The sequence below is a fragment of the Tachyglossus aculeatus genome, chromosome 13 (genome assembly GCF_015852505.1).
Source record: "Tachyglossus aculeatus isolate mTacAcu1 chromosome 13, mTacAcu1.pri, whole genome shotgun sequence".
In the NCBI taxonomy this organism is placed as follows: domain Eukaryota; kingdom Metazoa; phylum Chordata; class Mammalia; order Monotremata; family Tachyglossidae; genus Tachyglossus; species Tachyglossus aculeatus.
This window is the reverse complement of record NC_052078.1, coordinates 23049219-23077002: the sequence shown is the minus strand read 5'-3', so window position 1 is coordinate 23077002 and position 27784 is coordinate 23049219. Positions and strand designations below refer to the sequence as shown.

General features: G+C 47.3%; 2 protein-coding genes across 2 annotated transcripts in view; both read left to right on the top strand.

Annotated features, from left to right (window-relative positions):
• The window catches only part of MRC1 (mannose receptor C-type 1), a 76036-nt gene extending 53259 nt beyond the window's left edge, over positions 1-22777 (top strand). The window contains exons 18-30 of the mRNA XM_038755820.1: positions 97-164; positions 3536-3636; positions 4405-4547; positions 6208-6322; positions 8667-8833; positions 9825-9927; positions 14362-14594; positions 15502-15667; positions 17130-17279; positions 17897-18010; positions 20253-20423; positions 21105-21146; positions 21845-22777. Coding sequence (XP_038611748.1) covers positions 97-164; positions 3536-3636; positions 4405-4547; positions 6208-6322; positions 8667-8833; positions 9825-9927; positions 14362-14594; positions 15502-15667; positions 17130-17279; positions 17897-18010; positions 20253-20423; positions 21105-21146; positions 21845-22095 — 1824 coding nt within the window. The 3' untranslated portion in view covers positions 22096-22777. The remainder of the gene's footprint in view (positions 1-96; positions 165-3535; positions 3637-4404; positions 4548-6207; positions 6323-8666; positions 8834-9824; positions 9928-14361; positions 14595-15501; positions 15668-17129; positions 17280-17896; positions 18011-20252; positions 20424-21104; positions 21147-21844) is intronic.
• A 4138-nt stretch (positions 22778-26915) lies between these two features.
• The window catches only part of SLC39A12 (solute carrier family 39 member 12), a 42331-nt gene continuing 41462 nt past the window's right edge, over positions 26916-27784 (top strand). Inside the window, exon 1 of the mRNA XM_038755654.1 lies at positions 26916-27194. Within this exon, the coding sequence (XP_038611582.1) occupies positions 26916-27194 (279 nt within the window). The remainder of the gene's footprint in view (positions 27195-27784) is intronic.

The window sequence follows — 27784 nt, the reverse complement described above, 5'->3', positions numbered from 1 at the left end:
CAGGCAGGAGAGATTCAAGCAATGTTGGCCTGATCACGTAAGCACTCATATATTCTGTAATATGTCGGTGAGAGTAAAGCGTGTCCCATGTTTTAGGTGTCCAAGAATGGTGCGTTTAAGGAGTATTTCATTGGTTTGATCTTGAGCCTGGATAAAAAGTTTAAGTAAGTAAAAAAAGTCAACCTCTTTGTCTATGATCAATTAATGCATTAGGGGGATTTATTGACTGCTTACTATGTGCAGAGCGCTGTACTGAGCACTTGGGGAAGTACAATGCAGCAGAATTAGCGGAAACGTTTCCTGCCCATAACGAGCTTACAGTCTAGTGGGGGACCATCCTATGGTGTGACTTGGGAAAACTTATGTTTAGCAGAGTGAACTCCCTCTTCCTCGCTTTTGGTAAAAATGCAACTCTATGATTAGTGGGGTGATATACAAGCCTGTCATTGTTTCCTACAGGTCAAATTCAGCAGCAGGAGGGAAAACACTTACGTTAGAGAAACGCCCTCCTTGTCCTCCAGAATCCTACCTCTGCCCTAGCCAGGTTTGGTTTTCTGGACCCCGGACATCCCATTTTAAACACGGAAAAAGACCACTGGTTATAAGAATTAATAAAAGTATTTGTTAAGTGCTTACTACATACCAGGCACTGTTTTTTAGTGCTGGGGTAGATAGAGGATGATCAGGTCGGATACAATCCTTGACTACATAGGGCATCCAGTTTAAGTAGGAGGGAGTAGGGCTTAATTATAATAATAATAATAATAATAATAATAATAATAATAATGGCATTTGTTAAGCGCTTACTATGTGCAGAGCACTGTTCTAAGCGCTGGGGGGGGATACAAGGTGATCAAGTTGTCCCACGTGGGGCTCACAGTCTTAATCCTCATTTTACAAATGAGGTAACCGAGGCTCAGAGGAGTTAAGTGACTTGCCCAAGGTCACACAGCAGACATGTGGCGGAGTCGGGATATAAACCCATGACCTCTGACTCCAAAGCCCCTGCTCTAATTAATTAATTAATTTTAGTTACCTCATCTGTAACTGTAACTGTAGCTTGTTGTGGGCAGGGAAAATGTCTACCAATTCTGTTCTATTGGACTCTCTCAAGTGCTTAATATGTGCTATGCCCACAGTAAGCGCTCAATAAATGTGATTTATTGATTGATTGACTGTTCCCTTCCTGTCTTTCCCTTCCCTCTCACCACCTACCTGGGGATTTCCCTCAAGACTCTAATTAATTCCTCTTTTAGAGATGAGGAAACTGAGGCACAGCAAAGTTAAGTGACCTGTCCAAGGTCACACAGCAGGCAAATGGCAGAGCTGGGATCGGAATCAAGGTCCTCTGGCTCTGAGGCCCAAGCTCTTTCCACTAGGCCACGCTACTTGCCTAGTGGCAAGAGTACAGGCTTGGGGGTCAGAGGTTGTGGGTTCTAATCCCGGCTCCTCCACTTATCAGCTGTTTGACTTTGGGTGAGTCACTTAACTTCTCTGTGCCTCAGTTACCTCATCTGTAAAACTGGGGATTAAAGACTGTGAGCCCTACTTGGGACAACCTGATTACCTTGTATCTCCCCCAGCGCTTAGTACAGGGCTTGGCACATAGAAAGCACTTAACAAATACCATAATTATTATTACTTCTCTTCTCAATTTGCATCTCCTCCCTTGGGGAACTCGACCAGTCCCGTGGCTTTAGCGACCTACCTCAACTGACGTGTCTGGTCGGATTCGATGACTTCACAGAGAAGTGAAGTGACTTGCCCAAAGTCACATAGAAGACAAGTGGCAGAGTCAGGTTTAGAACCCAAGACCTTCTTACTCCCAGGCCCGTGCTCTGTCTGCTACACCACGCTGCTTCTAACCTCAGTTTTACCTACACAGTACTCGTTCAGGTCTCCCAACTCCCCGGCTCTAGACTGGAAGCTTGTTGTGGGCAGGGAAAATGTCTACCAGTTCTGTTCTATTGGACTCTCTCAAGTGCTTAATATGTGCTCTGCCCACAGTAAGCGCTCAATAAATGTGATTTATTGATTGATTGACTGTTCCCTTCCTGTCTTTCCCTTCCCTCTCACCACCTACCTGGGGATTTCCCTCAAGACTCTATTCTTGCACCCTTTTCTTCTCTCTCTCTTTACACTTACTTCCTTGGGGAGCTCATCTGATCTCATGTCACTTTTTTTAAGATCGTACTTGTCAAGTGCTTACTATGTGCCAAGCACTCTACAAAGCACTGGGGTAGATGCAAGATTATCAGGTTGGACACAGTCCTTGTCCCACATGGGGCTCACAGTCTAAGTAGAAGGGACAAGGATTTAATCCCCATTTTGCAGATGAGGTAACGGAGACACAGAGAAGCTAAGTGACTCACTTGAGGTCACACAGCAGACCAGTGGCGAAGCCGAGATAAGAATCCAGGTCCTCTGACTCCCAGGCTGGTGAATTTTCCACTGGTCCATGCTGCTTCCCTGTCTTCAACTACCACCTTTACACAAGATGATTTCCAAATCTACCTCACTAGCCCCAATCTCCTCTGCAATCTCACATTTCCTCTTGCCTTCAGGATATCCATAAAAAGTAATATTAACAATAACTGTGGTCTTTGATAAGTCTATGTGCCAATCACTGTGCTAAACACTAGGATAGATACCAGATAATTAGATCACATGTGGGGCTCACAGACTGGGAGGGAGGACAGGTCTTGGTTCCCCATTTTACAGATGAGGAAACTGAGGCACAGAGAAGCCAAGTGACTTGCCCGAAGTCACCCAGCAGGCAAATGGCAAATTAGAAGCCAGGATTAGAAGCCAGGTCTCCAAATTCCCAGTTCTTGGCTCTTTCCACAAACCGTGTTTTTGTAGAAGCACATACTGTGCTTGCCAAAACGGTATCCAGAGTAATAATAATAATAATAATAATAATGGCATTTATTAAGTGCTTACTATATGCAAAGCACTCTTCTAAGTGCTGGGGAGGTTACAAGGTGCTCAGGTTGTCCCATGGGGGGCTCACAGTCTTAATGCCCATTTTGCAGATGAGGGAACTGAGGCACAGAGAAGTTAAGTAACTTGCCCAAAGTCACACAGCTGACAATTGGCAGAGCCGGGATTTGAACCCATGACCTCTGACTCCAAAGCCCATGCTCTTTCCACTGAGCCACGCTGCAAGTATGGGGTGGACATCTGCCCAATTTTCGGGAATTTCAGGGGACCACCCACTGCTCCCAAATGGGGTCCTTTCTCTACCACCCCTATATCAGTGATCAATCAGTAAACTGTACTTACTGAGCACCTACTCAGTGCCCAGCACTGGACTAAGTGCTTGGGAGAGTACAATAGAGTTGAGATAAACCATCCCTGCCCTCAAAGAGCTTCCATTCTAGCGGGGGAGACTAAAATCACTGATGGTGGGGCCTGAGTCTGGTATAGTTCACTTCCCTCTGTCTATTTCCCAAGTTCCCAGGATTTCCCAGAACAGACCACCCTTTCCACAACAGATGTGGTCACTCATCCTCCCCGGAATTCTCTGTTTCAGGTGGATGGATGGAACCAAAGTGGATTATGTGGCCTGGGACACCGGCGAGCCCAATTTCGCGAACGATGACGAGAACTGTGTGGTCCTTTATTCTTCGTTAGGTGAGTGGAGGATAATCCTCCCGCTTCCCCTCACTGCTTCTCAGTCCTCCAAGGGTCTTTCCCTGGGCCCTCTGCGAGGCATTCTTGGTATGGAGAGGCTGGGGCCAAGGTAGGGGGAGGGCCAGTGGTCAAGAACGGGAGAATGCCAGGGAGTTGGATGTAGACAGAGGACACGGTTTGGCCTCACATGCGCAGAGTGACTCAAAGCGCCTCTCCAAGATACTGATGCCACCCTCCTCACAACACTGTGGCATCGCAGGGTGACTGGCTAGCCCCTTCCCCCTCACGTAGGGCTCTGCATCCCCTGGAGGGGTGGCATCTTTTTCATAGTAGTTGTTCAGCGCTTCCTATGTGCCAAGCACTGTGCTAAGCCCTGGGGTGGATACAGGCTAATCAGGCCGGACCCAATCCATGCCCCACACGGGGTTCACAGTCTTAATCCCCATTTTCCACATGAGAGAACCGAGGCCCAGAGGAGTGAAGCGAGTTACCCAAGGTCCCGCAGTGGTGCAGTTGGGATTAGAATCCAGGTCCTTCCGACTCCCAGTTGCGTGCTGCTTCTCTTCACAGTTCTCTTGGATGAGGTTGGCCCCTTTAGACGTCTCCCTTCTCCACCCTAGGGATTTTGCCCCAGATGTGTCAATGCTAGGGAGCAGCTGAGGGTTAGCGCTCCTTGTCTGCAGACCCTCCCGCTGTCGGACCCTAACCAGACCCCCGGGGCCCTGGCCTTGGGTCACGATGGCCCGTCTCCCCTTGTCTGCTTGCCAGGGAATTGGAATGACATCAACTGCGGATACCCGAATGCCTTCATTTGCCAGCGGCACAATAGCAGCATCAACGCCACCGTGGCCCCTACGGAGGCCCCGTCCCCCGGCGGTTGTCCCGGTGGCTGGGATGCCCTCCGCAACAAGGTAGGACTCCTAGAAGCTTCTGTGGCAGAGGGCTGAGGGCCGCCCCGGCTGGGAGGAACCCACTGTTGGGTAGGGACCGTCTCTATATGTTGCCAACTTGTACTTCCCAAGCGCTTAGTACAGTGCTCTGCACACAGTAAGTGCTCAATAAATATGACTGATTGATTGAGGAACTCCTGGCCGGGATGCACTGTGGGATTCCACAGAGAAGGGGGCAACGCGGAGAGGGTTGTGGACTCTTCCAGGCTTCTAGAGGAGCGTTGGGCCGGGGTGATTTAAAATAACATAGGCAGCCTGGGAGAACAGTGCTTGGCACATAGTAAGTGCCTAACAAACACCAGCATTATTGTTATTATTACCCAGAAGAAAAGTCAATAGACATGCCTTTCTAAAAAGCGGGGTTCAAGTTGGGAGAAAAAACAGCAAACGCAAGGTGGGAAAGAGTCCGGTCAAATTTAAATTTGCTGAGCGCTTCTATTTGGCCAAAATGCTTTGACCATTTTATCTTTATCACATCCCTGTGAGTTTGGGGAAGGTAATAGACCTCCACTGCCGCAGATGAGTGTGGTATTTGTTAAGTTAGGCACTGTATTAAGTGCTGGGGTGGATACAAGGAAATCAGCTTATACTGCCATTTAATGTACTCTACTGTTTAAGCACTTATTATTTGCCTAACTATCTTTCCATTCTCTTATCCATACTGGTATTACTTCCGTGCCAGACTCCTCTTAGACAGTAAAGCAGTAATAGCAGGAGAAGTAGTAGTTGTAATAACAGGAACTTTGTTTATTGTTGAATTGTACCCTCCCAAGTGCTTAGTACAGTGTTCTGCATACAGTAAGTGCTCAGTAAATACGATTGAGTAATAGTAGTGGTAGTACTAGTAGCTATAGTAGTAATAATGTTTGTGGTGGTAATAGTAGTAGTAATTATAGTGACAGTAATAGTAGTAGTAGTAATAATAGTTGTAGTAGTAGTGGAGAAGCAGTATGGAATGATGGATAGAGCCCAGGCCTGAGAGTCAGAAGGTCATGGGTTCTAATCCCGGCTCTGCCACTTGTCTGCTGTGTGACCTCGGGCAAGTCACTTCACTTCTCTGTTCCCCGGTTACCTCATCTGTAAAAATGGGGATTAAGACTGTGAGCCCCCCCTTGGGACAACCTGATCACCTTGTAACCTCCCCAGCGCTTAGAACAGTGCTTTGCACATAGTAAGCGCTTAATAAATGCCATCATTATTATTATTATTATTCTCTGGGCCTCAATTACTTCATCTGTCAATTAGGGATTGAGATTGTGAGCCCCACCTGGGACAGGGACTGGGTCCAACCTGATATGCTTATATCCGTCCCAGTGCTTAGTGCCTGGAACATAGCAAGCGCTTAACAAATACCGTAATTACTAGTATTATTAAGTGGCAGAGGCGGAATTAGAACCTAGGTCCTGTGACTCTCAGGCTCTTTCCACAAGGCCACTGGTGAAGAGTCCCAGAACGGAGGCTGAAAATCCCTACGGATATAGCAGGAGGGACTTCCAGGGCTGCCAACTCTCTTGCTCACCAGGACCACCTCCCGACCCCCGGAGAGCTTCCCGGGGTTTGCTCCGGTGCTGGTTTGCGGGTGGGGTCTCTGGGCGACACCCCATTTTTTGCTTCGCTTCAGTGTTATAAGGTCTTCGGCCTGGTTGAAGAAGAAAGGCAGGATTGGCAGGAGGCCCGGAAAGCCTGCATCAAGTCCGGCGGCAACCTCGTCTCCATTCAGAACGAGCGAGAGCAAGGTACGGTGAGGCCGATACGGGGGGCTCGCCCAGGGCTGGCGGGTGGCAGGACTGGAGAACGATCGCAATAACAGTAACGATGAAACCCACCCATGCGGCCGGATGGATATCGGGCTCACCCACACAAAATTTATTCATATTAACGTCTGTCTCCTCTGCTCCAGACTGTAAACGCACTGTAGGAAGGGAGTGTGTCCGTTTATGGTCGTATTCTACTTCCCCAAGTGCTTAGTACGGTTCTCTGCACACAGTAATAAATAAATATTCGTAATTATACAGTAATAAATAAATAAACCGTAGTCAATTAATACGACTGAATGAATGAAAGAACGAATGAAAAATCTGCCCCTGTGGTTTTCACTGGATCCTTGGGTCTCCCTCCTCCATCATCCTCTTGCCTAGAACTTTGTGCTTCTTTCCTCCATTTCTTTTTTGAATTTTCCGTTATTTCAATCGATCAGTCGTATTTATTAAGAGCTTACTGTGTGCAGAGCAGAGCACTGTACTAAGCGCTTCAGAGAGTACAATAGAAACCGATATCAGACATATTATTTGTTTAGTTGCGGATGGTTTTTCTTCCCCTCAGACCCATTGGGGAAGGGACAGAAAGGCAGTGTTTGGCGCATATTAAGCGCTTAACATAGGCGGCGTGGCTCAGTGGCAAGAACCAGGGCTTGGGAGTCAGAGGTCATGGGTTCTAATCCCAGCCCTGCCACTTGTCAGCTGTGTGACTTTGGGTGAGTCACTTCACTTCTCTGTGCCTCAGTTCCCTCATCTGTAAAATGGGGATGAAGACTGTGAGCCCCCTGTGGGACAACCTGATTGCCTTGTAACCTCCCCAGCACTTAGAACAGTGCTTTGCACATAGTAAGTGCTTAATAAATGCCATCATCATTATTATTATTATTCTCTGTGCCTCAGTTCCCTCACCTGTAAAATGGGGATTAAGACTGTGAGCCCCACGTGGGACAACCTGATTACCTTATATCTCCCCCAGTACTTAGAACAGTGCTTGGTGCATAGTAAGCGCTTAACAAATACCAAAATTATTATGATTTATTATTAACAAATACCATCATTATTACTATCATTATTATTTCACTTTTCTTGGCCTCAGTTACCTCGTTTGTAAAATGGGGATTAAAACCGTGAGCCTAATGTGGGGCAGTGACTGTGTTTAATGTGACACATTTGTCTCTGCCTCAGAGCTTAGTACAGAACCTGGCACATAGTAAGCGCTTAACAAATATCACAATTATTATTATTATTGAGCTGAGAAGTGGAAGGAAGCCAGTGGCTGGGCAAGATATCGTATTTTTCTGTATCTCTCTCAGGGGATCACCGAGGCTTGCAGAAATGCATATATAGAAATGCATGTATATATGTGTATATGTTTGTACATATTTATTACTCTATTTATTTATTTATTTTACTTGTACATATCTGTTCTATTTATTTTATTTTGTTAATATGTTTGGTTTCGTTCTCTGTCTCCCCCTTCCAGACTGTGAGCCCACTGTTGGGTAGCGACTGTCTCTATATGTTGCCAACTTGTACTTCCCAAGCGCTTAGTACAGTGCTCTGCACACAGTAAGTGCTCAATAAATATGATTGATTGATTGATTGATTGACTGATTCTGGGCACTACCCTAGGGGAACTCCAAGCAACTTGGCCTAGTGGAAAGAGCACGGGCTTTGGCGGCAGAAGGACCTGGGTTCTAATTCCTGCTCCGCCACTTGTCTGCGCGTGACCTTGGGCAAGTCACTTCACTTCTCCGTGCCTCAGTTGCACCACCTGTAAAATGGGGATTATTAGTAATAATAATAATAATAAAAATAGTTGTATTTGTTAAGCGCTTACTGTGTGCCAGGCACTGTACTAAGCACTGAGGTGGATATAAGCCAATCGGGTAAGACATAGGCCCTGTCCCTCATGGGGCTTGCAGTCTCAATCCCCACTTTACAGATGAGGTAAGCCCAGAAAAGTGAAGTGGCTTGCCCAAGGTCACAGCAGACATGTGACTGAGCCGCGATTAGAACCCATGACCTTCTGATTCTCAGGCCCGGTCTCTTTCCACTACGCAGAACATTAGCCTTAGGTGGAACAGTCTCTGTATCCAACCTGATTTGCTTGGATCTGCCCCAGTGCTTAGTATAGTACCAGGCACCTAGTAAGCGCTCAACAAGTACCACAATTATTATTATTACTATAATTTTTATTATTTCCTTCCCAAATGCCTCCTAAATGACCCTTATTATCCAACCTCCCCTCCCAGATTTCTCCCACTCATCCAAGGAGCTCATCTGCCCAGTTCCGGTATGAAATAACGTGTGTCTTTTGTAGCATTCCTCACCTATCACCTGAAGGATTCCAAGGGAGATTTCTGGATCGGGCTGAACGATATCAACTCGGAACACGTATTCCTCTGGACCGAAGGGCGGGGAGTCAAGTACACCAACTGGAAAAAAGGGTTTCCGGCTGGAAGGAGAAGCATCCTCTCCTATAGCGATGTAAGAACTCAGTCCCGGCTTTCTTCACGGGGCAAGACGCTCGGGAATAGCCCTCAGCAAGTCCCGGCTTTCTTTATGGGGCAAGACCCTCGGGAATAGCCCTCAGCAACTGGTTGTTGAGACAGTTAGGGGGCTAGGATCACGTCCCTGGACTTCCTGATTTCTTGAGCTCAGTGTGTTTGCTGTTCCCTAGAAATTCCACTGTGAGACGGGATCCTCAAGTGGAATCTGAAGCTGGATTTCATTCATACTCTCCACTTTTCCCTAGCAGAAGTGAGGCCTGTTAGCGCGGTTTTACCCCAGGATTTTTTTTTTCCTTAATAATATTCGTTAAGGGTTTACCACGTGCCAGGCACTGTACTAAGAGATGTGACTGTAAGCTCGTTGTGGGCAGGGAATGTGTCTGTTTATTCTTACACTGTACTCTCCCAAGTGCCTGCACACACGGAGCACTCAATAAACACAAATGAAAGGCGATTGAACGATAGATGCGAGCTAATCAGGTTGGACACAGTCCATGTCCCACATAGGACTCACAGTCTGAATCCCCATTTTGCAAGTGAGGTAACTGAGGCCCAGAGAAGTTAAGCGACTTGCCCAAGGTCACCTAGCAGGACAAGTGGAAGAGCCGGGATTAGAACCAGGTCCTTCTGATTTCCAGAGCCAGGCTCAATCCACTCAGCATGTCGTTTCAAGCATCGCTGGAGAGGGGAAAGGGACTTGGCGTTGGGTAGAAAATCCTGTTTCTATAACCACCCCCTGAGCTCTGACAGGAGACCTCATCCATGAGTTTTCCTCTTCGTTTGTAAATCCTACAGGAGATGGAGCAGGCAGGGTTTATAACATCGGTTCTGATACGATGAGCTGTGGAGCGGTGCTTGAAGGAGTTATGTTGAATGTGGTGGGTGTGGGGCATGCACATTGTGCAAAGGAAGAGATTTCTTTACCAAGCTTTTCTTTTCCCTCTCCCCGTTCTCCCCCCCTCCCTCAGGTTGACTGCGTGGCTATGATCGGGGGTCTTTCCTCAGCTGCCGGACAGTGGATCGATGAAATCTGTTCCCAATCCAAGGGCTACATTTGCCAGATGGACACCAGTAGGTTAAGTTGAACTTTCCCGGGCTCTTTAGAAAAAAACCAAAAATCGGTATTTGATGTGTGCTCACTGTGTGCCGGGCACTGTCTTAAGCACTGGGGTAGACAAGATAATACAATTTGACACAGTCCCTGTCCCATACACGCCGTCGGAATCTGTGTTTTACAGATGAGGTAATGGAGGCACAGAGAAGTTAAATGCCTTGCCCAAGGTCACACGGCAGATAAGTGTGGAGCTGGGTTCTCTGAATCCCAGGCCCGTGCTTTATCCACTAGGCCATGCTGCTTCCGATACTGCGGGTTCTGGGGCTTTAGGGTCCTGAATGATAATAATGATGGCATTTGTTAGGCGCTTACTATGTGCAAAGCACTGTTCTAATTGCTGGGATCAACTCTCCCCATCCTCTATCTAATTTCACCTCCTCTCCCACTACAACCTACGAATCAAGGAAAAACTCCTCACTCGGCATCAAGGCTGTCCATCACCTCTCCCCCTCCTACCTCACCTCCCTTCTCTCCTTCTCCAGCCCAACCTGCACCTTCCACTCCTCTGTCGCTAAACTCCTCACCGTCATTATCGCCTGTCCCGCCATCGACCCCCGGCCCATGTCCTTCCCCTGGCCTGGAATGCCCTTTCTCCACCAATCTGCCAAGCTAGCTCTCTTCCTCCCTTCAAAGCCCTACTGAGAGCTCACCTCCTCCAGGAGGCCTTCCCAGACTGAGTCCCCTTTATCCTCTATTCCTTCCCATCCCCCCGACCTACCTCCTTCCCCTCTGCACAGCACTTGTATAGTTATTTGTACAGATTTATTACTCTATTTATTTTACTTGTACATATTTACTATTCTATTTATTTTGTTAATGATGTGCAAATAGCTTTAATTCTATTTGTTCTGACAATTTTGACACCTGTCTACATGTTTTGTTTTGTTGTCTGTCTCCCCCTTCTAGACTGTGAGCCCGTCGTTGGGTAGGGACCGTCTCTATCTGTTGCCGACTCGTACTTCCCAAGCGCTTAGTACAGTGCTGTGCACACAGTAAACACTCAATAAATATGATTGAATGAATGAATGAATACAACCCAGCCCACACACTTGGCTCTTCTAAAGCCAACCTACTCACCGTGCCTCAGTGTCCTGTCTCTGTGACCCTTCGCCCACGCCTTCCCTCCGGCCTGGAGGTCCCTCCCCCTTCCTAGCCGACAGACCACCCCTCTCCTCACCTTCAAACACCTCCTCCAAGAGGTCTTCCCTGATCAATCGCTCCTTTCCCCACCTAATTCATCACCTCTGCCCTTCGGTCTATAGCCTTCGAGCACTTCGATACTCACCCCATCCGGATGCGCAAATCTTCTAGACTGTAAGCTCGCTGTGGGTAGGGAATGTGTCTATTGTATTGTTATATTGTACTCTCCTAAGTGCTTAGTACAGTGCTCTGCGCACAGTAAGTGCTCAGAAATACGACTGACTGACTGCCATACTCTGTTGCTTCCCCTACTTGTAATTTATTTTAACATTGACCTTCCCTGTTAGGCTGGAAGCTTCTCGAGAGCAGGGATAGTGTCTCCCTATTCTATTCTAGCCTCCCAGCGTTTAGTACAGTGCTCAGCACAGGGTAAGCGCAGGCTGAGGGGGGGCGTGCTCTTCTCCTGTCATGCCACAAGATGGTAGCAGCAGCCCAAGGGAGAGACATCGTCCACTCCACTCCCTGGCTGTTCTCCTCAAAGTTTTTCCCTCGTTTGTAATGACATTTGTCAAACGCTTACTATATGCCAGGCGCTGTACTAAGCGCTGGGGTACCTACAAGCTAATCAGGTTGCACACAGTCCCTGTCCCACGTGGGGCTCACCGTCTTCATCCCCGTTTTCCAGATGAGGGAACTGAGGCCCAGAGAAGTGAGCCCGCTGTTGCGTAGGGACCATCTCTATATGTTACCGACTTGCGCTTCCCAAGCGCTTAGTACAGTAATCTGCACACAGTGAGAGCTCAATTAATACGATTGAATGAATGAAATGACTTGCTTAAGGTCACACGGAAGACAAGTGGCAGAGCCAAGATTAAAACCCGAGTCTTTCTGACGCCCAGATCTGTGCTCTGCCCACCAGGCCACACTGCCTTCTCTTTGTCATTTAAGATAGAGATGGAGGCAGAGAATCAACTAGACGAAGTCACACTTTCCTCAGCTTCCCCCCCGATTCCCCTGAAGAAGTTAGTATTCTTGGATGTTTGTTTGTTTTATGGTATTTCTTACTATGAGTTGAACACTGCGAAGCTCATTGTGGGCAGAGCATGTCTCTGTTATGTTGTACTGTACTCTCCCAAGCAGTTAGTACAGTGCTCTGCACACGGTAATTGCTCAATAAATACAATGGACTGAATGACTGACTTTTCTAAGGCCTGGAGTAGATACAAGTTAATCAGTTTAGGCACAGTCCCTGTCCCGCATGAGGCTCACAGTCTAAGTAGAAGGGAGAACAGGTGAACTGAAGTGTAGAGAAGTGAAGTGACTTGCCCATGGTCACACGGCAAGCAACTGGCAGGGATTAGAACTCAGATCCTCAGACTCCCAGATCTGTGCTTTATCCCCTAGGCCACACTGCTTCTCTGGGCCTGGTTTCAGTCCAGCCTGAGACAGCATCATCATCATCATCATCAATCGTATTTATTGAGCACTTACTGTGTGCAGAGCACTGTACTAAGCGCTTGGGAAGTACAAGTTGGCAACATATAGAGACAGTTTCCTACCCAACAGTGGGTAGCATCTCAGTCAATCCCTCAACCTACTGACCAGTTGTATTTACTGAGCGCTTACTCTAACAGTAATAATTTTGATAATAATCATGGCATTTGCTCAGTGCTAACGGTGGGCAAAACAATGGGATAAACACAACCAGATCAGGCACAGTCATTGTCCCCCATGGGGCTTACACTCTAAAGAAGAGTGAGAAGAGCGAGTCTCCACTTTACAGATGAAGAAACTGAGGCACGGAGAATTGAAGTGATTTGCCCAAAGTCACACTGCAGGCAAGTGGTGGAGCCAGGCTTAGAGTCCATGCTACACTTTGTGCAGAACACTGTACTCGGGGCTGGGAGAGAACAGTAGAGTTAATAGTCATGATCCTTTGCCCTCAAGCGGTTTACAACCTGATAGGGGACTCAGGCACAAAAATCAGTCACAGGTAGGGGGAAGCAACAGAATTAGAAGTGATGTATATAAGTTTGAATTTATATATATATAAGTCCTACTGGGTGGTGGAGTGGAGGGGAGTGAAGAGGAGATATTTTGAGTATCCAAGTGCTTACGTGATGCAGTAGGGAGCTGTCTAGGGTGGGAGGTGAGATATTAATTGGGGAAGGCCTACTGGAAATGATTTCCAGAGGGCCTTGCAGATGGGGAGAGCAGTGGTCTGCCGGATTTGAAAGGGAGGGGGGCCCGGGAAGAAGGGAGGGGTGTGAATAAGAGGTCGGTGGCAAGAGAGATGAGATAGACGAGGCACTGAGGAGGGGGTCCGAAGTGGAGACGATGAGTTTTCTTGCGTTTGTCACTTCAAAGTTCAGAAACAGCCACCTGTGGTCAAAGTGGCATTAAAACCCAGATGAGCTCTCTGCAGGCAATGTCTGCGGAAAAATGGCAAACAGTCATCGCAAGTTAAAAGGATTCTACAGATTTACAGGGTTATTTGGGGCAGGGGGAGGGGGAATTTTATTTTACGGCATTTATTCATTCATTCATTGAATCTTATTTATCGACCGCTGACTGTGTGCAAAGCACTGTACTAAGCACTTGGGAGAGTACAATATAACAATAAACGGACACATTCACTGCCCACAATGAGCCAACAGTCTAGGGGGGAAGACAGACATTAATAGAAGTTAAATAAGTTACATTTATGTACGTAAGTGCTACGCTTATTCATTCATTCATTCAATCGTATTTATTGAGTGCTTACTGTGTGCAGAGCACTGTACAAAGCGTTTGGGAAGTACAAGTTGGCAACATGTAGAGATGGTCCCTACCCAACAGCGGGCTCACAGTCTAGAATAGCGGGCTCCCAGTCTAGAATTACTATTTGATCATATTTATTGAGTGCTTACTGTGTGCAAAGCACCGTACTAAGGGCTTACTATGTGCCTGGCACTGTACTCAGAGCTAGTGTAGATGCAATATCATCAGGTTGGACACAGTCCCTGTCCCACGTGGGATTCACAGTCTTAATCCCCATTTTAAGGAACAGGTAACTGAGACCCAGAAGTTGAGTGACTTTCCAGAGGTCACGCAGCAGACAAACGGACTGCGTCCAACCTGAATCAGGCAGGTCTTCCACACAGTAAGACTTCTGATACGTAACATCCTTTCCCCAAAGGGCCGCGTGGAGCTGCCCCTCAGAGGGGCTGAGTGGGGCTCCAGATCTGGACCGATCCATCTTTCCATTCCAGAGCCTTCCCTTCCTCAGTCCCCAACCACGATTCCCGCGGACGGCTTCGTCCGGTTCGGAAACAGCAGCTATTCAGTCATCCGCTCCAACCTGACCTGGAGCGATGCCCAGAAGAGGTGTCGAGAAGCTTCCTCCCAGCTGGCCAGCATTCCCGATCCCTACACCAATTCCTTCCTGTGGCTGGAGATGTTGAAGTTCGGGGAGCCCATCTGGTTGGGCCTGAACAGTAACCTGGTAGGGCGGCAGAGCAAAGCGGCTTTCCGAAAGTCATTCTCCCGGGTTTGGGTTCTTGCGCTCTTCAAACCGTTGAGGCTGTATCCCGCCTCAAAGTCCTTACCTTACCTGACATCAAACTCCCAATGGCCACTTGTGTTCTCAGTGGACGAGTTGCTGGGCACCACGGGATTAGAAAGCTAAGGCCGCTCTTGGCAACTCTGCCCCCGATCAATCAATCTGTCTTATCTATTGAGCATTTACTGTGTTATCAAGCGCTTGGGAGAGTCCAAAAGAGCAGAATTGGTAGACTTGTTCCCTTCCCACAAGGAACTTATAGTCTTGAGCGGAAAATAGACATAAAAATATATTACGGGTATGTACATGAGTGCCATGGGGCTGAAGGAGGGGGTGAACAACGGGTACAAATCCAAATGCCAGGGGGTCGCAGAAGAGAGAGGGAGTAGAGTAATAGTAATAATGGTATTTTGTTAAGCGCTTACTATGTGCCAAGCACCATTCTAAGCAATGGGGTAGATACAAGGTAATCAGGTTGTCCCACATGGGGTTCACGGCCTTAATCCCCATTTTACAGATGAGGTAAGTGAGACACAGAGAAGTGAAGTGACTGGCCCGAAGTCACACAGCTCACAAGAGGCGGAGCCGGGATTAGAACCCACGACCTCTGACTCCCAAGCCCGGGCTCCTGCCACTAAGCCACACTGCTTCTCAGGGGAAATGAGAGATTAGCCAGGGAAGGCCTATTGGAAAAGATGGGCTTTTAATACCATTTGGAAGGTGGGGAGAGTAATTGTCTGTCGGATATGAGGAGGGGGGGCTGAGTCCACTCAGAAACAAGCTCTGATGCCCCCAAAGCGGGGATGGTGGCGAGACACCCCTCTCTAGTGACACTCATGTCTCCTTCCAGACCGATGGCCAGTTCCTGTGGCTGGATCATTGGAGAATCAGATTTACCAACTGGGGTTCCGAGGAGCCCACCCGGAAATATGCCTGCGTTTACCTGGACCGAGATGGATTTTGGAAGACCGCTCCCTGCACTGACCAGCACTTCTTTGTCTGCAAAAGGTCGGAAGGTGAGTAATAGTAATAATAATAATGATGGCATTTATTAAGCGCTTACTATGTGCAAAGCACTGTTCTAAGCGCTGGGGTAGATACAAGGTAATCAAGTTGTCCCACGTGGGGCTCACAGACTTAATCCCCATTTTCCAGATGAGGTAACTGAGGCACAGAGAAGTGAAGTGACTTGCCCAAAGTCACAGCTGACAAGCGGCAGAGCCGGGATTTGAACCCATGACCTCTGACTCCAAAGCCCGGGCTCTTTCCATTGAGCCACGCTGTTTCTCAGTAGCCAAGTGTAATCGTGCTCACTGGTGATGGGAGGATTTGAATACTCCTTTTTTATAGTACTTATTAGGCGCTTGCTATGTGTCAGGCACTGTATGAAGTGCTGGGGTAGATAACAGATCACCAGGTCCCACGTGGGGCTCACAGTCTAAGTAGAAGGGAAAACAAGCTTTGAATCCCCATTTTGCAGAAGCGGGAATTGAGGCAAAGAGAAGTTAGGTGACCTGCCCACGGTCTTGCAGCAGACAAGAGGTGGAGCCAGGAGTAGAACCCAAGTCCTTTGACTCCCAAGACCATGCTCTTTCTACTAGGCCATGCTTTCTCTGGGTGAAGTGTTGGTTCACCTGTAGGCACAGTCTAGAAAATTGGCTCTGAAGAGCAACTTCTGTGTGAATTTCTGTGTTTTTCCTGCATGTCCTCCCTCTGTCTGTCTCCAAAGCCTCCATCTTTTCCTCCCTTCTTTCTTTCCTCCCTCCCTCCTTCCTTCTCTTCATCCTTTTCTCCCTCTTTCTTCCCTCCCTCCTTCCTTGTCTTCATCCTTCTCTCCCTCTTTCTTCCCTCCCTTCTTCTTTCTCTTTATCCTTTCCTTCCTCTTTCTTCCCTTCCTCACTCTTTCCCTCTCTCCATCCTTTTCTCCCTCTTTCTGCCCTCCCTCCCTCCTCCTTCTCTTCATTCTTTTCTCCCTTTCTCCCTTCCCTTCTTCCTTCTCTTCCTTTCCTTTGTCTTTCTTCCTTTCCTCACTCTTTCCCTCTCTTCATCCTTTTCTCCCTTTCCTCCCTCCCTTCTTCCTTCTCTTCATCCTTTCCTTCCTCTTTCTTCCCTTCCTCACTCTTTCCCTCTCTCCATCCTTTTCTCCCTCTTTCTGCCCTCCCTCCCTCCTTCCTTCTCTTCATTGTTTCCTCCCTCTTTCTTCCCTCTGTCCCTCTTTTCCTCTCTTGATCCTTTTCTCCTGCTTCCTTTGCTCCCTCCCTCCAGCCTGTGGAAGCCCCTGAGGTACTGAGGTTCATTAAGCAGAGTATATCGCATTAAAAATGCTATAAAAGAGCAACCCAGGTGGCTGATTTGAAAGACCATCAACAACCCGCTGTTGGCTGATTTTCCCAGGGCCACCACAGGTCCGGGGAATGTTGTCCACTGCTGGAGCATAATGGGAATCTCTAAATGGCTGCTTTCCCCCACTTCTACCAGAAATCCCTCCCACGGACCCTCCCCAGCTTCCAGGGAAATGTCCGGAATCAGAGCACATCGCGTGGATTCCCTTCCACGGCCACTGCTACTACGTGGAATCGTCAACCACGAGGAACTGGGGCCAAGCTTCTCTGGAGTGCCTGAGACTGGGTAAGTCATGGCCGTTCACGCCCTGGAATCGCAGGAGTCAGTCAGTCGATTGTATTTATTGAATGCTTACTGTGTGCAGAGCACTGTACTAAGTGTTTGGGAGAGTACGCTATCACGAACATATTTGTTGTGGAGATGGATGGGCAACCACTGGAGATTTTGGAGGAGAAGTGAGTTGTCCCTTCCCAGCCCCACAGCACTTACGTACAGATCTGTAATTTATTTATTTCAATTAATATCTGTGTCCCCCTCTGGACTGTAAGCTGCTTGTGGGCAGGGAATGTGTCTGTTTACTGTTGTACTCCCCCAAAGTGCTTAGTGCAGTGCTCTGCACACAGTAAGCGCTCAATACGTCCAATGGAATGAATGAATGAATATTGAAAGTTCTCCTACAGTTCATCACAACAGAGAAAGATTGTCCATTGAACCTGTCTCCTCTATTCTCACCTTTTCTTCTATCTCTCCGGAGACTGGGCAGAATCCACCGATTTTACCCCGGGGTTTCAGAAGCCTCCGAATGACCGCCCGGGCAGAGCAGATAGGAGAGAAAAATGGATCTGCTAAAACCTGCCTTCCCTGTTTCCTTCCTGTTTCCTCTTTGCTGTTTCCTTCCACAGGGGCCACCTTAGTCTCCGTCGACAGTGCTGCTGAATCCCACTTCCTCACTTACATCGTGGAGCCCTTTCAGAGCAAAACCAACTTCTGGACAGGACTGTTTAGAAACGTGGACGGTATGATCGTCCCCTAAGTCTGATATTTTTCACATGCCTGGTCAAGGAAGGGGACTCGGGCTTGGGCTGATCTTGTTCTAGGGAAGGTTGTTCCATTTCCTGCTTCAACTGTAAGTCCCCTGTGAGACAGGGGCTGTGTGCAACCTGATTAACATTTACCTATCCCAGCGCTTAAAATAGTGCTTGGCATATAGTAAGCACTTACATACAATAATAATGATAATGATGACGATAATAATAATAATAATGATAAATGTACCTCCATCACCTTCCCAAATCAAAGTAGCCCGGTCTAGTGGATAGAGAAAGACCTGGGTTCTAATAATAATGATGGTATTTGTTAAGCGCTTATGTGCCGAGCACTGTTCTAAGCGCTGGGGTAGATACAAGGCAGTCAGGTTGTCCGACGTGGGGCTCACAGTCTTAACTCCCATTTTACAGATGAGGTGACTGAGGCACAGAGAAGTTAAGTGACTTGCCCAAAGTCAAACAGCTGATAAGTGGCGGATCCGGGATTAGAACCCACAACCTCTGACTCCCAAGTCTGTGCTCCTGCCATTTAAACAATGCTGCTTCTCTCCTGGCGCCCCTACTTGTCTGCTGTGTGACCTTGGGCAAGTCACTTTACTTCTCTGGGCCTCCATTCCCTCATCTGTACAATAGAGATTGCGACTGTGAGCCCCATGTGGGACATGGACTGTGTCCAACTGATTTGCTCTTATCCATCCCACCTCTTAGAACAGTGCCTGCACATAGTAAGCACTTAAAAAATACCACAGTAACATAGAGGGGATTTTTTATTTAACCACAGCTCCCTGGATCTCATATGAGCCCACTATGGGGCAGGGACTGCGTCTAATCTGCATATACTTCAGTTATTCCAGTGCTTAGTACAGTGCTTGGCACTTAGTAAGGGCTTAATGAGAACCATAATTATAATTATAAAGTCACTCTGAAATGAAGACCACGCACATTTCACTTTCAAACTGGATACGTAGCATCCCCGTGCAAAGACCAATCCCCACATTTTGGATTTTGCATCTGAGTGATTTGCTTTTGAACACCAAAATTTCTCCAGTACTGCAGAAGACTCGCCCACGAATGGTTTGGGGAAAAATAATAATAATTTTTTTTAAAAACACACCTCTTCAAGCACTGGAGTTGGGTGGTGTGTACAACATGTGAACTTTAGCTGTAAAAAGAAGAGGATTTGTGGGTGGCAGAGGAACTCATCATTAAACATGTAGGTTTGATGTGCGTGGGAATGTTTTGGGGGAACTGGTGATTGCTTTAAGGGATTTATAAATATAATATGATAAAATATATTTAATATATCTTAGGTATTATTGTAGAGAGAGAACCATCAAGGTCTAGTGGAAAGACCATAGGCCTGGGAATCAGAGGACCTGGATTCTAATTCTGGCTCTGTCACCTGTCTACTGTGTGACCTTGGGCAAGTCATTTCACTTCTCCGTGCCTCAGTTCTCTCATCTGTAAAATGGGGATTAAGACTGTGAGCCCTATGTGGGACATGGACCATGTCCACCCTGATTAGCTTGTATCTAACCCAGAGCATAGTAAGGTTCCTGGCCCCTAGTGAGCGCCTAACAAATACCATAAAATACCAAAATACCATACACCATGTGTATGATGATGTAAATAATTTATTTATCCTATATGTTATAAGAGAATGTACTATTAACATGTATTTATTAATAATTTTTATATATTCATGTCTTTCTCCCCCTCTAGATTACAAGCTCTTTGTAGGCAGGGAATATATCCACTCTGTTGTATTGTACTCTACCAAGCACTTAATAAATGAAATGATGGTGTTTGTTAAGTGCTTACTAGGTGCGAAGCTCTGTTTTAAGCACTGGGGTTGATAAAAGGTAATCAGGTTGTCCCATGTAGGGCTCGCAGTCTTAATCCCCATTTTACAGAAGAGGTAACTGAGGGACAGAGAAGTTTAGTGACTTGTCCAAGGTCACACGGCAGACAGGTGGCAGAGCTGGAATTGGAACCCAGGTCTTTCTTACTCCCAGGCCCATGCTCTACCCACTAGGCCACGCTGCTCTGATGTACAGATGGTTTGGGAGGAGGGGGGAGTCAGGTGCGAAGGGACATTTTTGAAAAAGGATCCAGTCAGCAGAGCCTGGAGGCAGGGAGGTACCAGAGAGGAGGACTTCGCCGTCGAGGGAAGTCGTAATTTCCGTTTCTCTTCATTCCCTTTGGCAACCAGGGATATGGCTCTGGAGTAACAACAACCCGGTAACCTTCGTTAACTGGAACTCCAAAGAGCCCTCCAACGACAACGACCAGGAAGACTGCGTGGAGTTGTATTCTTCGTCTGGGTTCTGGAATGATCTGGCCTGCGCCGCCTATAAGGGATTCATCTGTAAAAAACCTAAAGGTGAGGAAGAACCTGAAGGGAGTCCTGGAGCACGTGAACGAGAGTTACTACCATGTCCGTCACCTCTGCCCGCTACCCAATACCTTCCGTCCTACCACTCTGTCAGGAAGTCCAGTTTAGGGTGTTGGTGGGTGGAAGGGAAAGAGGGAAGAAAAGGGGGATGGGGGAGGGACGGAGGGAGGGAGGTCTGCCATTTTTCCCCATCTCATCGATCTCATCACCATTGACCTCTCACCCACATCCTGCCTCTGGCCTGGAAAGCCCTCCCTCCTCATATCTGACAGACAGTTGCTTTCCCCCCACTTCAAAGTTTTACTGAAGGCCCATCTCCTCCAAGAAGCCTTCCCTGACTAAACCATGCTTTCCTCATCTCCCACTCCCTTCTGTATCACCCTGACTCTCTCCATTTATTCATCCCCCCCACCCCCCGAGCACCACAGCAGTTACGTGCATATTTGTTATTTATTTATTTATTTCTGTTAATATCTGTCTCCTCCTCTAGACTGTATGCTCATTGTGGGCAGGGAACGAGTCTATTGTTGTTGTACTGTGCTCTCCCAAGCGCTTAGTACAATGCTCTGCACGTATTAAGTGCTCAATAACTACGATTGAATGAATGAATGAATGAATGGGTTCCGAAGTCTCCAGGCCACCTTGACAACGCCGCTTTTCCTTCCACAGTTATCGAAATCGAGCCAACGCAAGAAGCCTCAACCACCACAGGTAGGCTGACATCGACCCCGTAAGTAGCAGCGTTGCCTATTGGTTAGACCACGGGCCTGGGAATCAGAAGGACCTGGGTTCTAATCCCGGCTCCACCACTTGTCTGCTGTGTGGCTTTGGGCAAGTCACTTCACTTCTCTGTGCCTCAGTTCCCTCATCTGGAAAATGGGGATGAAGACTGTGAGTCCTCTGTGGGACAGGGATCGTGTCCAACCTGATTATCTTGTATCTACCCCAGTGCTTAGAACGGTGCCTAGCACACAGTAAGCACTTAAATACCATTATTATTAGAAGGAGAAATGATAAGAAAACCCAGTCAGGGGCTACCTCTGGACAGTACCCGGGAACTGGACATTTGAATTCTTAGCAGACCTTTCCTGCCCATTCCGCTAAACCTGTCTCCACCTCTGGCCTGATGCGTGACCTTGGGGGAGTCACTTCTCCGTGCTTCAGTGAAAAGGGGATTAAGACTGAGCCCCACGTTTGATTTGGACTGGGTCCAACCTGCTTAGCTTGCATCTATCCCAGAGCTCAGTCCAGTGCTCGGCACATAGTAAGCATTTAACAAATACCACAAAAAAACACCCGTTGTAGAGACACCTCCAGGGGATCCTGTCATCCCCAGGCCCTGCATCTGGGTGAGGGCCCCACCTTTGGGTTCCCTCAGTTTCTCAGGGGAGATCTGTGTTTCCTTTCAGCTGGGGCCGAGAAGGTTAAAGCCTCCTCGTCTTCAAAAAGCACCAAAGGGACCGTGATCGTTGTGATCCTCCTCATTTTGTCGGGAATCGGCGTCGCCGGTTACTTCTTCTACAGGAGGAGACGGCTTCCGCTGACCCCGGAGGAGAACTTCGAGAACACCCTCTATTTCAACGGCGAAACGGTTCCGGGAACGAGTGACACCAAGGGCCTCGTGGGGAACATCGAGCAGAACGAACACGCCGTCCTATAGGGAAGGTCGGAAGCTGAGGCGGGTTTCCAGCCGATACAGTGACACTGCGCTGGCCCTGGGTGGTCTGAGCCAAACTGATAGTTTTCCTCACCGAACAGTCTGAGCGGCCTGCCCTTTCGGAAACATCAGCAGGAGCCATTGCTTCTCTTCAAGTCTGGCGAGACATCGTGGGAGAGTCAGTCCGTATTAAACTGGACCGCGATTTCCGTCATCTTCTGTTTCACAACTTCAAACTGGCTGCACTTCACAAGGGGGATGGAGAGCGTGAGGAGTTCCCACGTGAACTCTAGGAAGCACTTAGCAATTCTGCAGTTTTTTTAATGATATTTGGCAAGCACTTACTCTGTGCCAGGCACTGTGCTCCAGGACTCTTAAGGAGACTGTATTTTATCTCAATGTGACGTAGGAACCTCCTCATGCTATGTAATTCCACGTCGGCAACGTCGAGTCGAAAACCTTCACCTTCTTCTTTAGCTCGTTCTCCTTTCCCACCCTCCTAGTTTATCATTGTATTTTCTTTATGCAGAAACAGTGAGGCAGCTGATAAACTAACATTCCAAAATTTGGTCTGATAACGTCAAATTTTGCATATATTGTTTAAACCTTATTTCCTTTATCATTGTTAAAATGTTTTCTTCCACCAGGTATGAATGGTTGAAATAAAAATACGGTTGACTTTCTACTTCATCCAGACAATCTGCTTGGGTGCTGGGAAATGAACAACTCAAGGCAGTGTGCATTATAATTATTACTACTACTAATAATGATGTAATAACAACAATAGCAGCAATAGTATGGTATTCGTTAAGCCCTTACTATGTTCCAAGCACTTTACAAGTACAGTACAGTCAGAACAGAAGTAGCGTGGCTCAATGGAAAGAGTACAGGCTGTGGTGTCAGAGGTCAAGGGTTCAAATCCCGGCTCCACCAATTGTCAGCTGGGTGACTTTGGGCAAGTCACTTAACTTCTCTGTGCCTCAGTGACCTCATCTGTAAAATGGGGATTAAGACTGTGAGCCCACTTTGGGACAACCTGATCACCTTGTAACCTTCCCAGTGCTTAGAATAGTGCTTTGCACATAGTAAGCACTTAATAAATGCCATCATTATTATTATTATTAACGGAAGCAGTGTGGCCTAGTGGATAGAGCACAGACCCAGGAGCCAGAGAGATCTGGATTCTAGTCCCGCCTCCACCACTTGCCTGCTGTGTGACCTTGGGCAAGTCACTTCTTTTCCCCTTGCCTCTGTTTCCTCACCTGTAAAATGGGGATCAAGACTGTGATCTTGGGAATCAGAAAAGGGGAGAAACAGCCTGGTCTAGTGGATAGAGCCCGGGCCTACATGTCAAAAGGACCTGGGTTCTAATCCTGGCTCCACCACTTGTCTTCTCTGTGCCTCAGTTCCCTCATCTGTAAATGGGAATGAAGACTGGGAGCCCCATGTGGGACAACCTGATCACCTTGTAACCTCCCCAGCGCTTAGAACAGTGCTTTGCACATAGTAAGCGCTTAACAAATGCCATTATTATTATTATTATTATTGTCTAATGTTTGGCCTCGGGCAAGTCACTTCGCTTCTCTGTGCCTCAGATCCCTCATCTATAAAGACATAAAGACAAGATAATCCATCCCTTGCTCTCACTCCTTTTTTTAAAAATGGCATTTTTTCAGGACTTACTCTGTGCTAAGCACTGTACTAAGCACTGGGGTAGATACATGATATTCAAGTTGGGCACAGTCCTTGTCCCATATGGGACAGTCTTAATTCCCACTTTTCAGATGAGCTAACAGACTTAGAGAAATGAAGTGACTTGCCTAAATTCACGTAGCAGACACGTGGCAGGGCTGGGATTAGAACCCAGATCCTTCTGACAACTCCCAGGCCCTCACTCTGTCCCCAAAGTCTTGCTGTTTCTGTGCTCAAGACCCCCTCCCCAGCAGTGATGCCCAGACCCCCAAGCAAGGGGCCTAAAGCAGGTACAAGTCTGATGCTGTTTTACACTATTCATTCAATCCTATTTACTGAGCGCTTGCTGCGTATGCTGGAAAAACCAGCATCGACAATCACCCTCCCCAACACGCTCGGCCAGCTGCTTACCCACTGACCACCGAGCCGTGCTCTGCTCACTCCCAATGCTATCCCAGACCAGTCTCCCGCCTTTTTGTTTTTTTCATTTTAAAGTGGTTTATTACGCGCTTACTACACGCTATGCCCCATACTGAGCTCTGGGGTAGCTAACTGGATTGGACCGGATGCTTTTATTCGAATTCATCAAGAGCAGAAAAAGCGTGTTTATTGAAAGGTAAAACTTGAACAATTTGGTGTGGCAGCCACTGGCTCGTGGGGCTCACAGTCTTCATCCCTATTTTACAGATGAGATCACTGAGGCCCAAAGAAGTGAAGCGGCTTGTCCAAGGTCACACAGCAGACGAGTGGCGGAGCTGGGATCGGTTCCCATTGTGTCTGTTGTTGCATCGTACTCTCCCAAACGCTTAGTACACTGCTCTGCACACAGTAAGCACCCAATAAATACGACCGAATGGATGAATGAAGTCCTTCTGATGCCTAGGCCTTATCTGCTAGGCCTTCCCATGCTTCCCGTAAATCCATGCTGACCAAAGAATCAGATATCCATTGTCAAGTCAGCCGTGAATTAGCCCACTGCATTTATTTACTATTTCCACCCCAAGCCCAGAAAAGTACGTACTCAGTTGTGCCCACCTCCACAGTTATCTTAAAAGTAGCCCGCTTCTTAGCAACTGACAAGTTTCCAAGAAGGCTACAGGCTAATCCTTCTCTAGCTTCCAGACCCACATCAAGGAATGTTAAAAAAAACACTACAGTTTCCAACCATGAAATACTTTCAGGGATTCAAAAGGCCACAAAGCTCCAGAGGCTTAATCATTTTTATTTCTCTCAAAGGTAAGAATCCGGGGTATAGAACGGCTTGTAACTCCTGTCATTTGTCAGAACGGACATAAGTAAGTTCTTTGAAACACCCCGAAAGGCAACACTGCTTCTTGGAACTTCCACGGCAGTGATTGTGATCTTGATTTGGACAAAAACCTTAACGCTCCTTTATCAATGCTCTCTCTCTCTCTTTCTTACTTAAATGGCATTTGTTAAACGCTTACTATATGACAGGGAATCTCCTTTAACAATCTGTTGCAAAGCAGTTTTTTTTCCTTCTTAAAGCTAAGTGAACATGTATTATTTTCACTGACCTTTATTTATTGTCAAGTCAAGGGATTGCCAGCCTCTCAAATCCCAGTGGATTTAATAACTCATGTTTTGTTTTGTTTTCAAATTCACCAGGAGCAGAAAAAGCGTGTTAATTGAAAGGTAAAACTTGAACGGTTTTCTTTGGTGTGGCAGCCACTGACATTTGCTAGTTCCAGGCTGAGGATCTACTGCCCCACATTTGAAAAATTCTGCTACGACTAGCATTTGGAGTTTATTTTTCCCTCAGAACTGCTTGACCTTGTGAATCCTTGCTCACCACTAAGACACATTTATGGTTTTGCGAATGTCCAGATTTGCTTTCCTTTCTTAACATGGTGCGTTTGTGTTCAGAATCCTGCAGGGAGGTGAGGTGGTGGGAGGGGGGAAATTCGCGGACATCATAAATCTGAGCTGCTGAGCTTAGAAACCAATTTCTGGGAAAGCAACCAAGAAAACATGTTTCTCTCCTGTTTGGACTCCTCGAACTTTTATTAAGTAGTGATGGATGAGGAAACCTAATTTCCCAACTTCTTTTTTTAACCTCAGAAAGTTTTAGATGGAGGACCAGAGCTCTGCACGCAGTAAGTGCTCAGTAAATATGATTGAATGAATGAATGAATGACTGGCTTCTCACCTGTAATACTTCAATATTCTCAAGCTAATAATAATAAGAATGGTATTTATTAAGTGCTTACTTTATGCCGAGCACAAACTAGGGGACCAGCATGGCCTACTGGAAAGAGCACAGGCCTGGTGGTCAGAGGAGCTGGGTTCTGATTCTGGCTCCACCACTTGTCTGCTCTGTGACCTTGGGTGAGTCACTTTGCTTCTCTGGGCCTCAGTTACCTCATCTATAAAAACGTGCATTCAATCTCTGTTCTCCCTTCTACTTAGACTGTGTGGGACCGGGTCTGTTGGAATAAGTGAATTTGTATCTACCCTAGCACTTAGAAAAGTGCTTGGCATATAGTAAGCACTGTACAAATTCTCATCGGTGGTATTTTTTGAGTGCTTACTATGTGAAGAGCACTGTGCCAAGTACTTGGAAGGGCACACTACAACAGAGTTGGCACGCAGGTTCTCTGTTCACATTGAGTTTCCTTAAAAAAACAACAATAAAAGAACCACTATCACTCCATGTATTGGGGTAGAGACAAGATAATCAGAGCAGACGCAGTACCAGTCTGAAAAAGGGCTCAGTCTGGGGAGAGTAGGGATCTTAGCTCTACTTTAGAGATGAGGAAACTGGGACATGAAAGGCTAAGTGACTTGCCCAAGACGACTCTGCAGAATGAAAGTAGAATCTAGGCCTCCTGACTTTCTGCCCTCTTGTCCTCTCCACTAGACCGTACAGCCTAATCATCTTAGTTTCCTGCTGTTTCAGAGCCCCAACTCACCCGAAACAAGTTGTTGCTGCAAATCAGCTTAGCCAGCCTCTGAATAAATCCTGTCCCACACACCGCAGCCTTTCTAACGAAAAATGTTTTTCTTTTCCCCATCCCCTTTGGAATTCCTCCGGTGCCCAGTGTGCTCGGTAAATGCCAAGCCCGGGCTAACTCACTGACGACCAGCTCATCTGGAAGAGAGGAGCCGAAATGTGGTCTGGGAAGATCCTAGGAGGATTCTGGGCGACACTCGTCTTCCTGGTCACCCCCCTGGCCAGAGGAGCCCAGCTTTGGAGGGATTCTCAAGCAGAGGGTGGCAGCCACAGTCGGGGCCGAGACCTGTTGACCGAAGCCCCGCGACACCTCCAGTGGACTTACAACCACACCTCGCCGCTCCAGAACCGATCGAGAGGACTCCTCAGGACGTTCATGGAGAAAACAGGGTGCTCGCCACCTGGAAACTTCGGGGTGCAGGAGAAATGCAACCCGGTCAGTAACTGGACTCAGCTCATCGGGGTAATTCAGCATAGGTCAGTCCATCATATTTATTGAGCGCTCACTGTGTGCGGAGCACTGGACTAAGTGCTTGGGAGAGTACGATAGGACAGTAAGCAGACACGTTCCCCACCCACCATGACCTTACAGTCTAGAGGGACATGGTGAGTTTTGATTCTGCTGAATTGTACTTTCCAAGCACTTAGTACAGTGCCCTGCACTCAGTAAGCACTTAATAAATACAATTGAATGAATGAATGCTTTATGAGGATGTGGGGATCTGAAAGGCAAATAATAGTAATAATAATAATGCTATTTGTTAAGCACTTACTATGTGTCACGCACTTTACTAAACACGGGGGTGGAGACAAGAAAGTCGAGCTGGACATCATCTGCGTTGCTTGTGGCTATTAAAACAACACCCAGTGAGGTTCAGGAGACATTTTGATTGGCTTGGTTCTGTTTTGGAAAAGATCTTTTGCACGGAAAACATCCATTCACCCTCTTTCCCTCCTCACGTTCCTTCTTCGGTCCTATTTGCAGTTATTAGAGAGGTTTTCTTTCTTGTCTTTCTTCCTATCTTC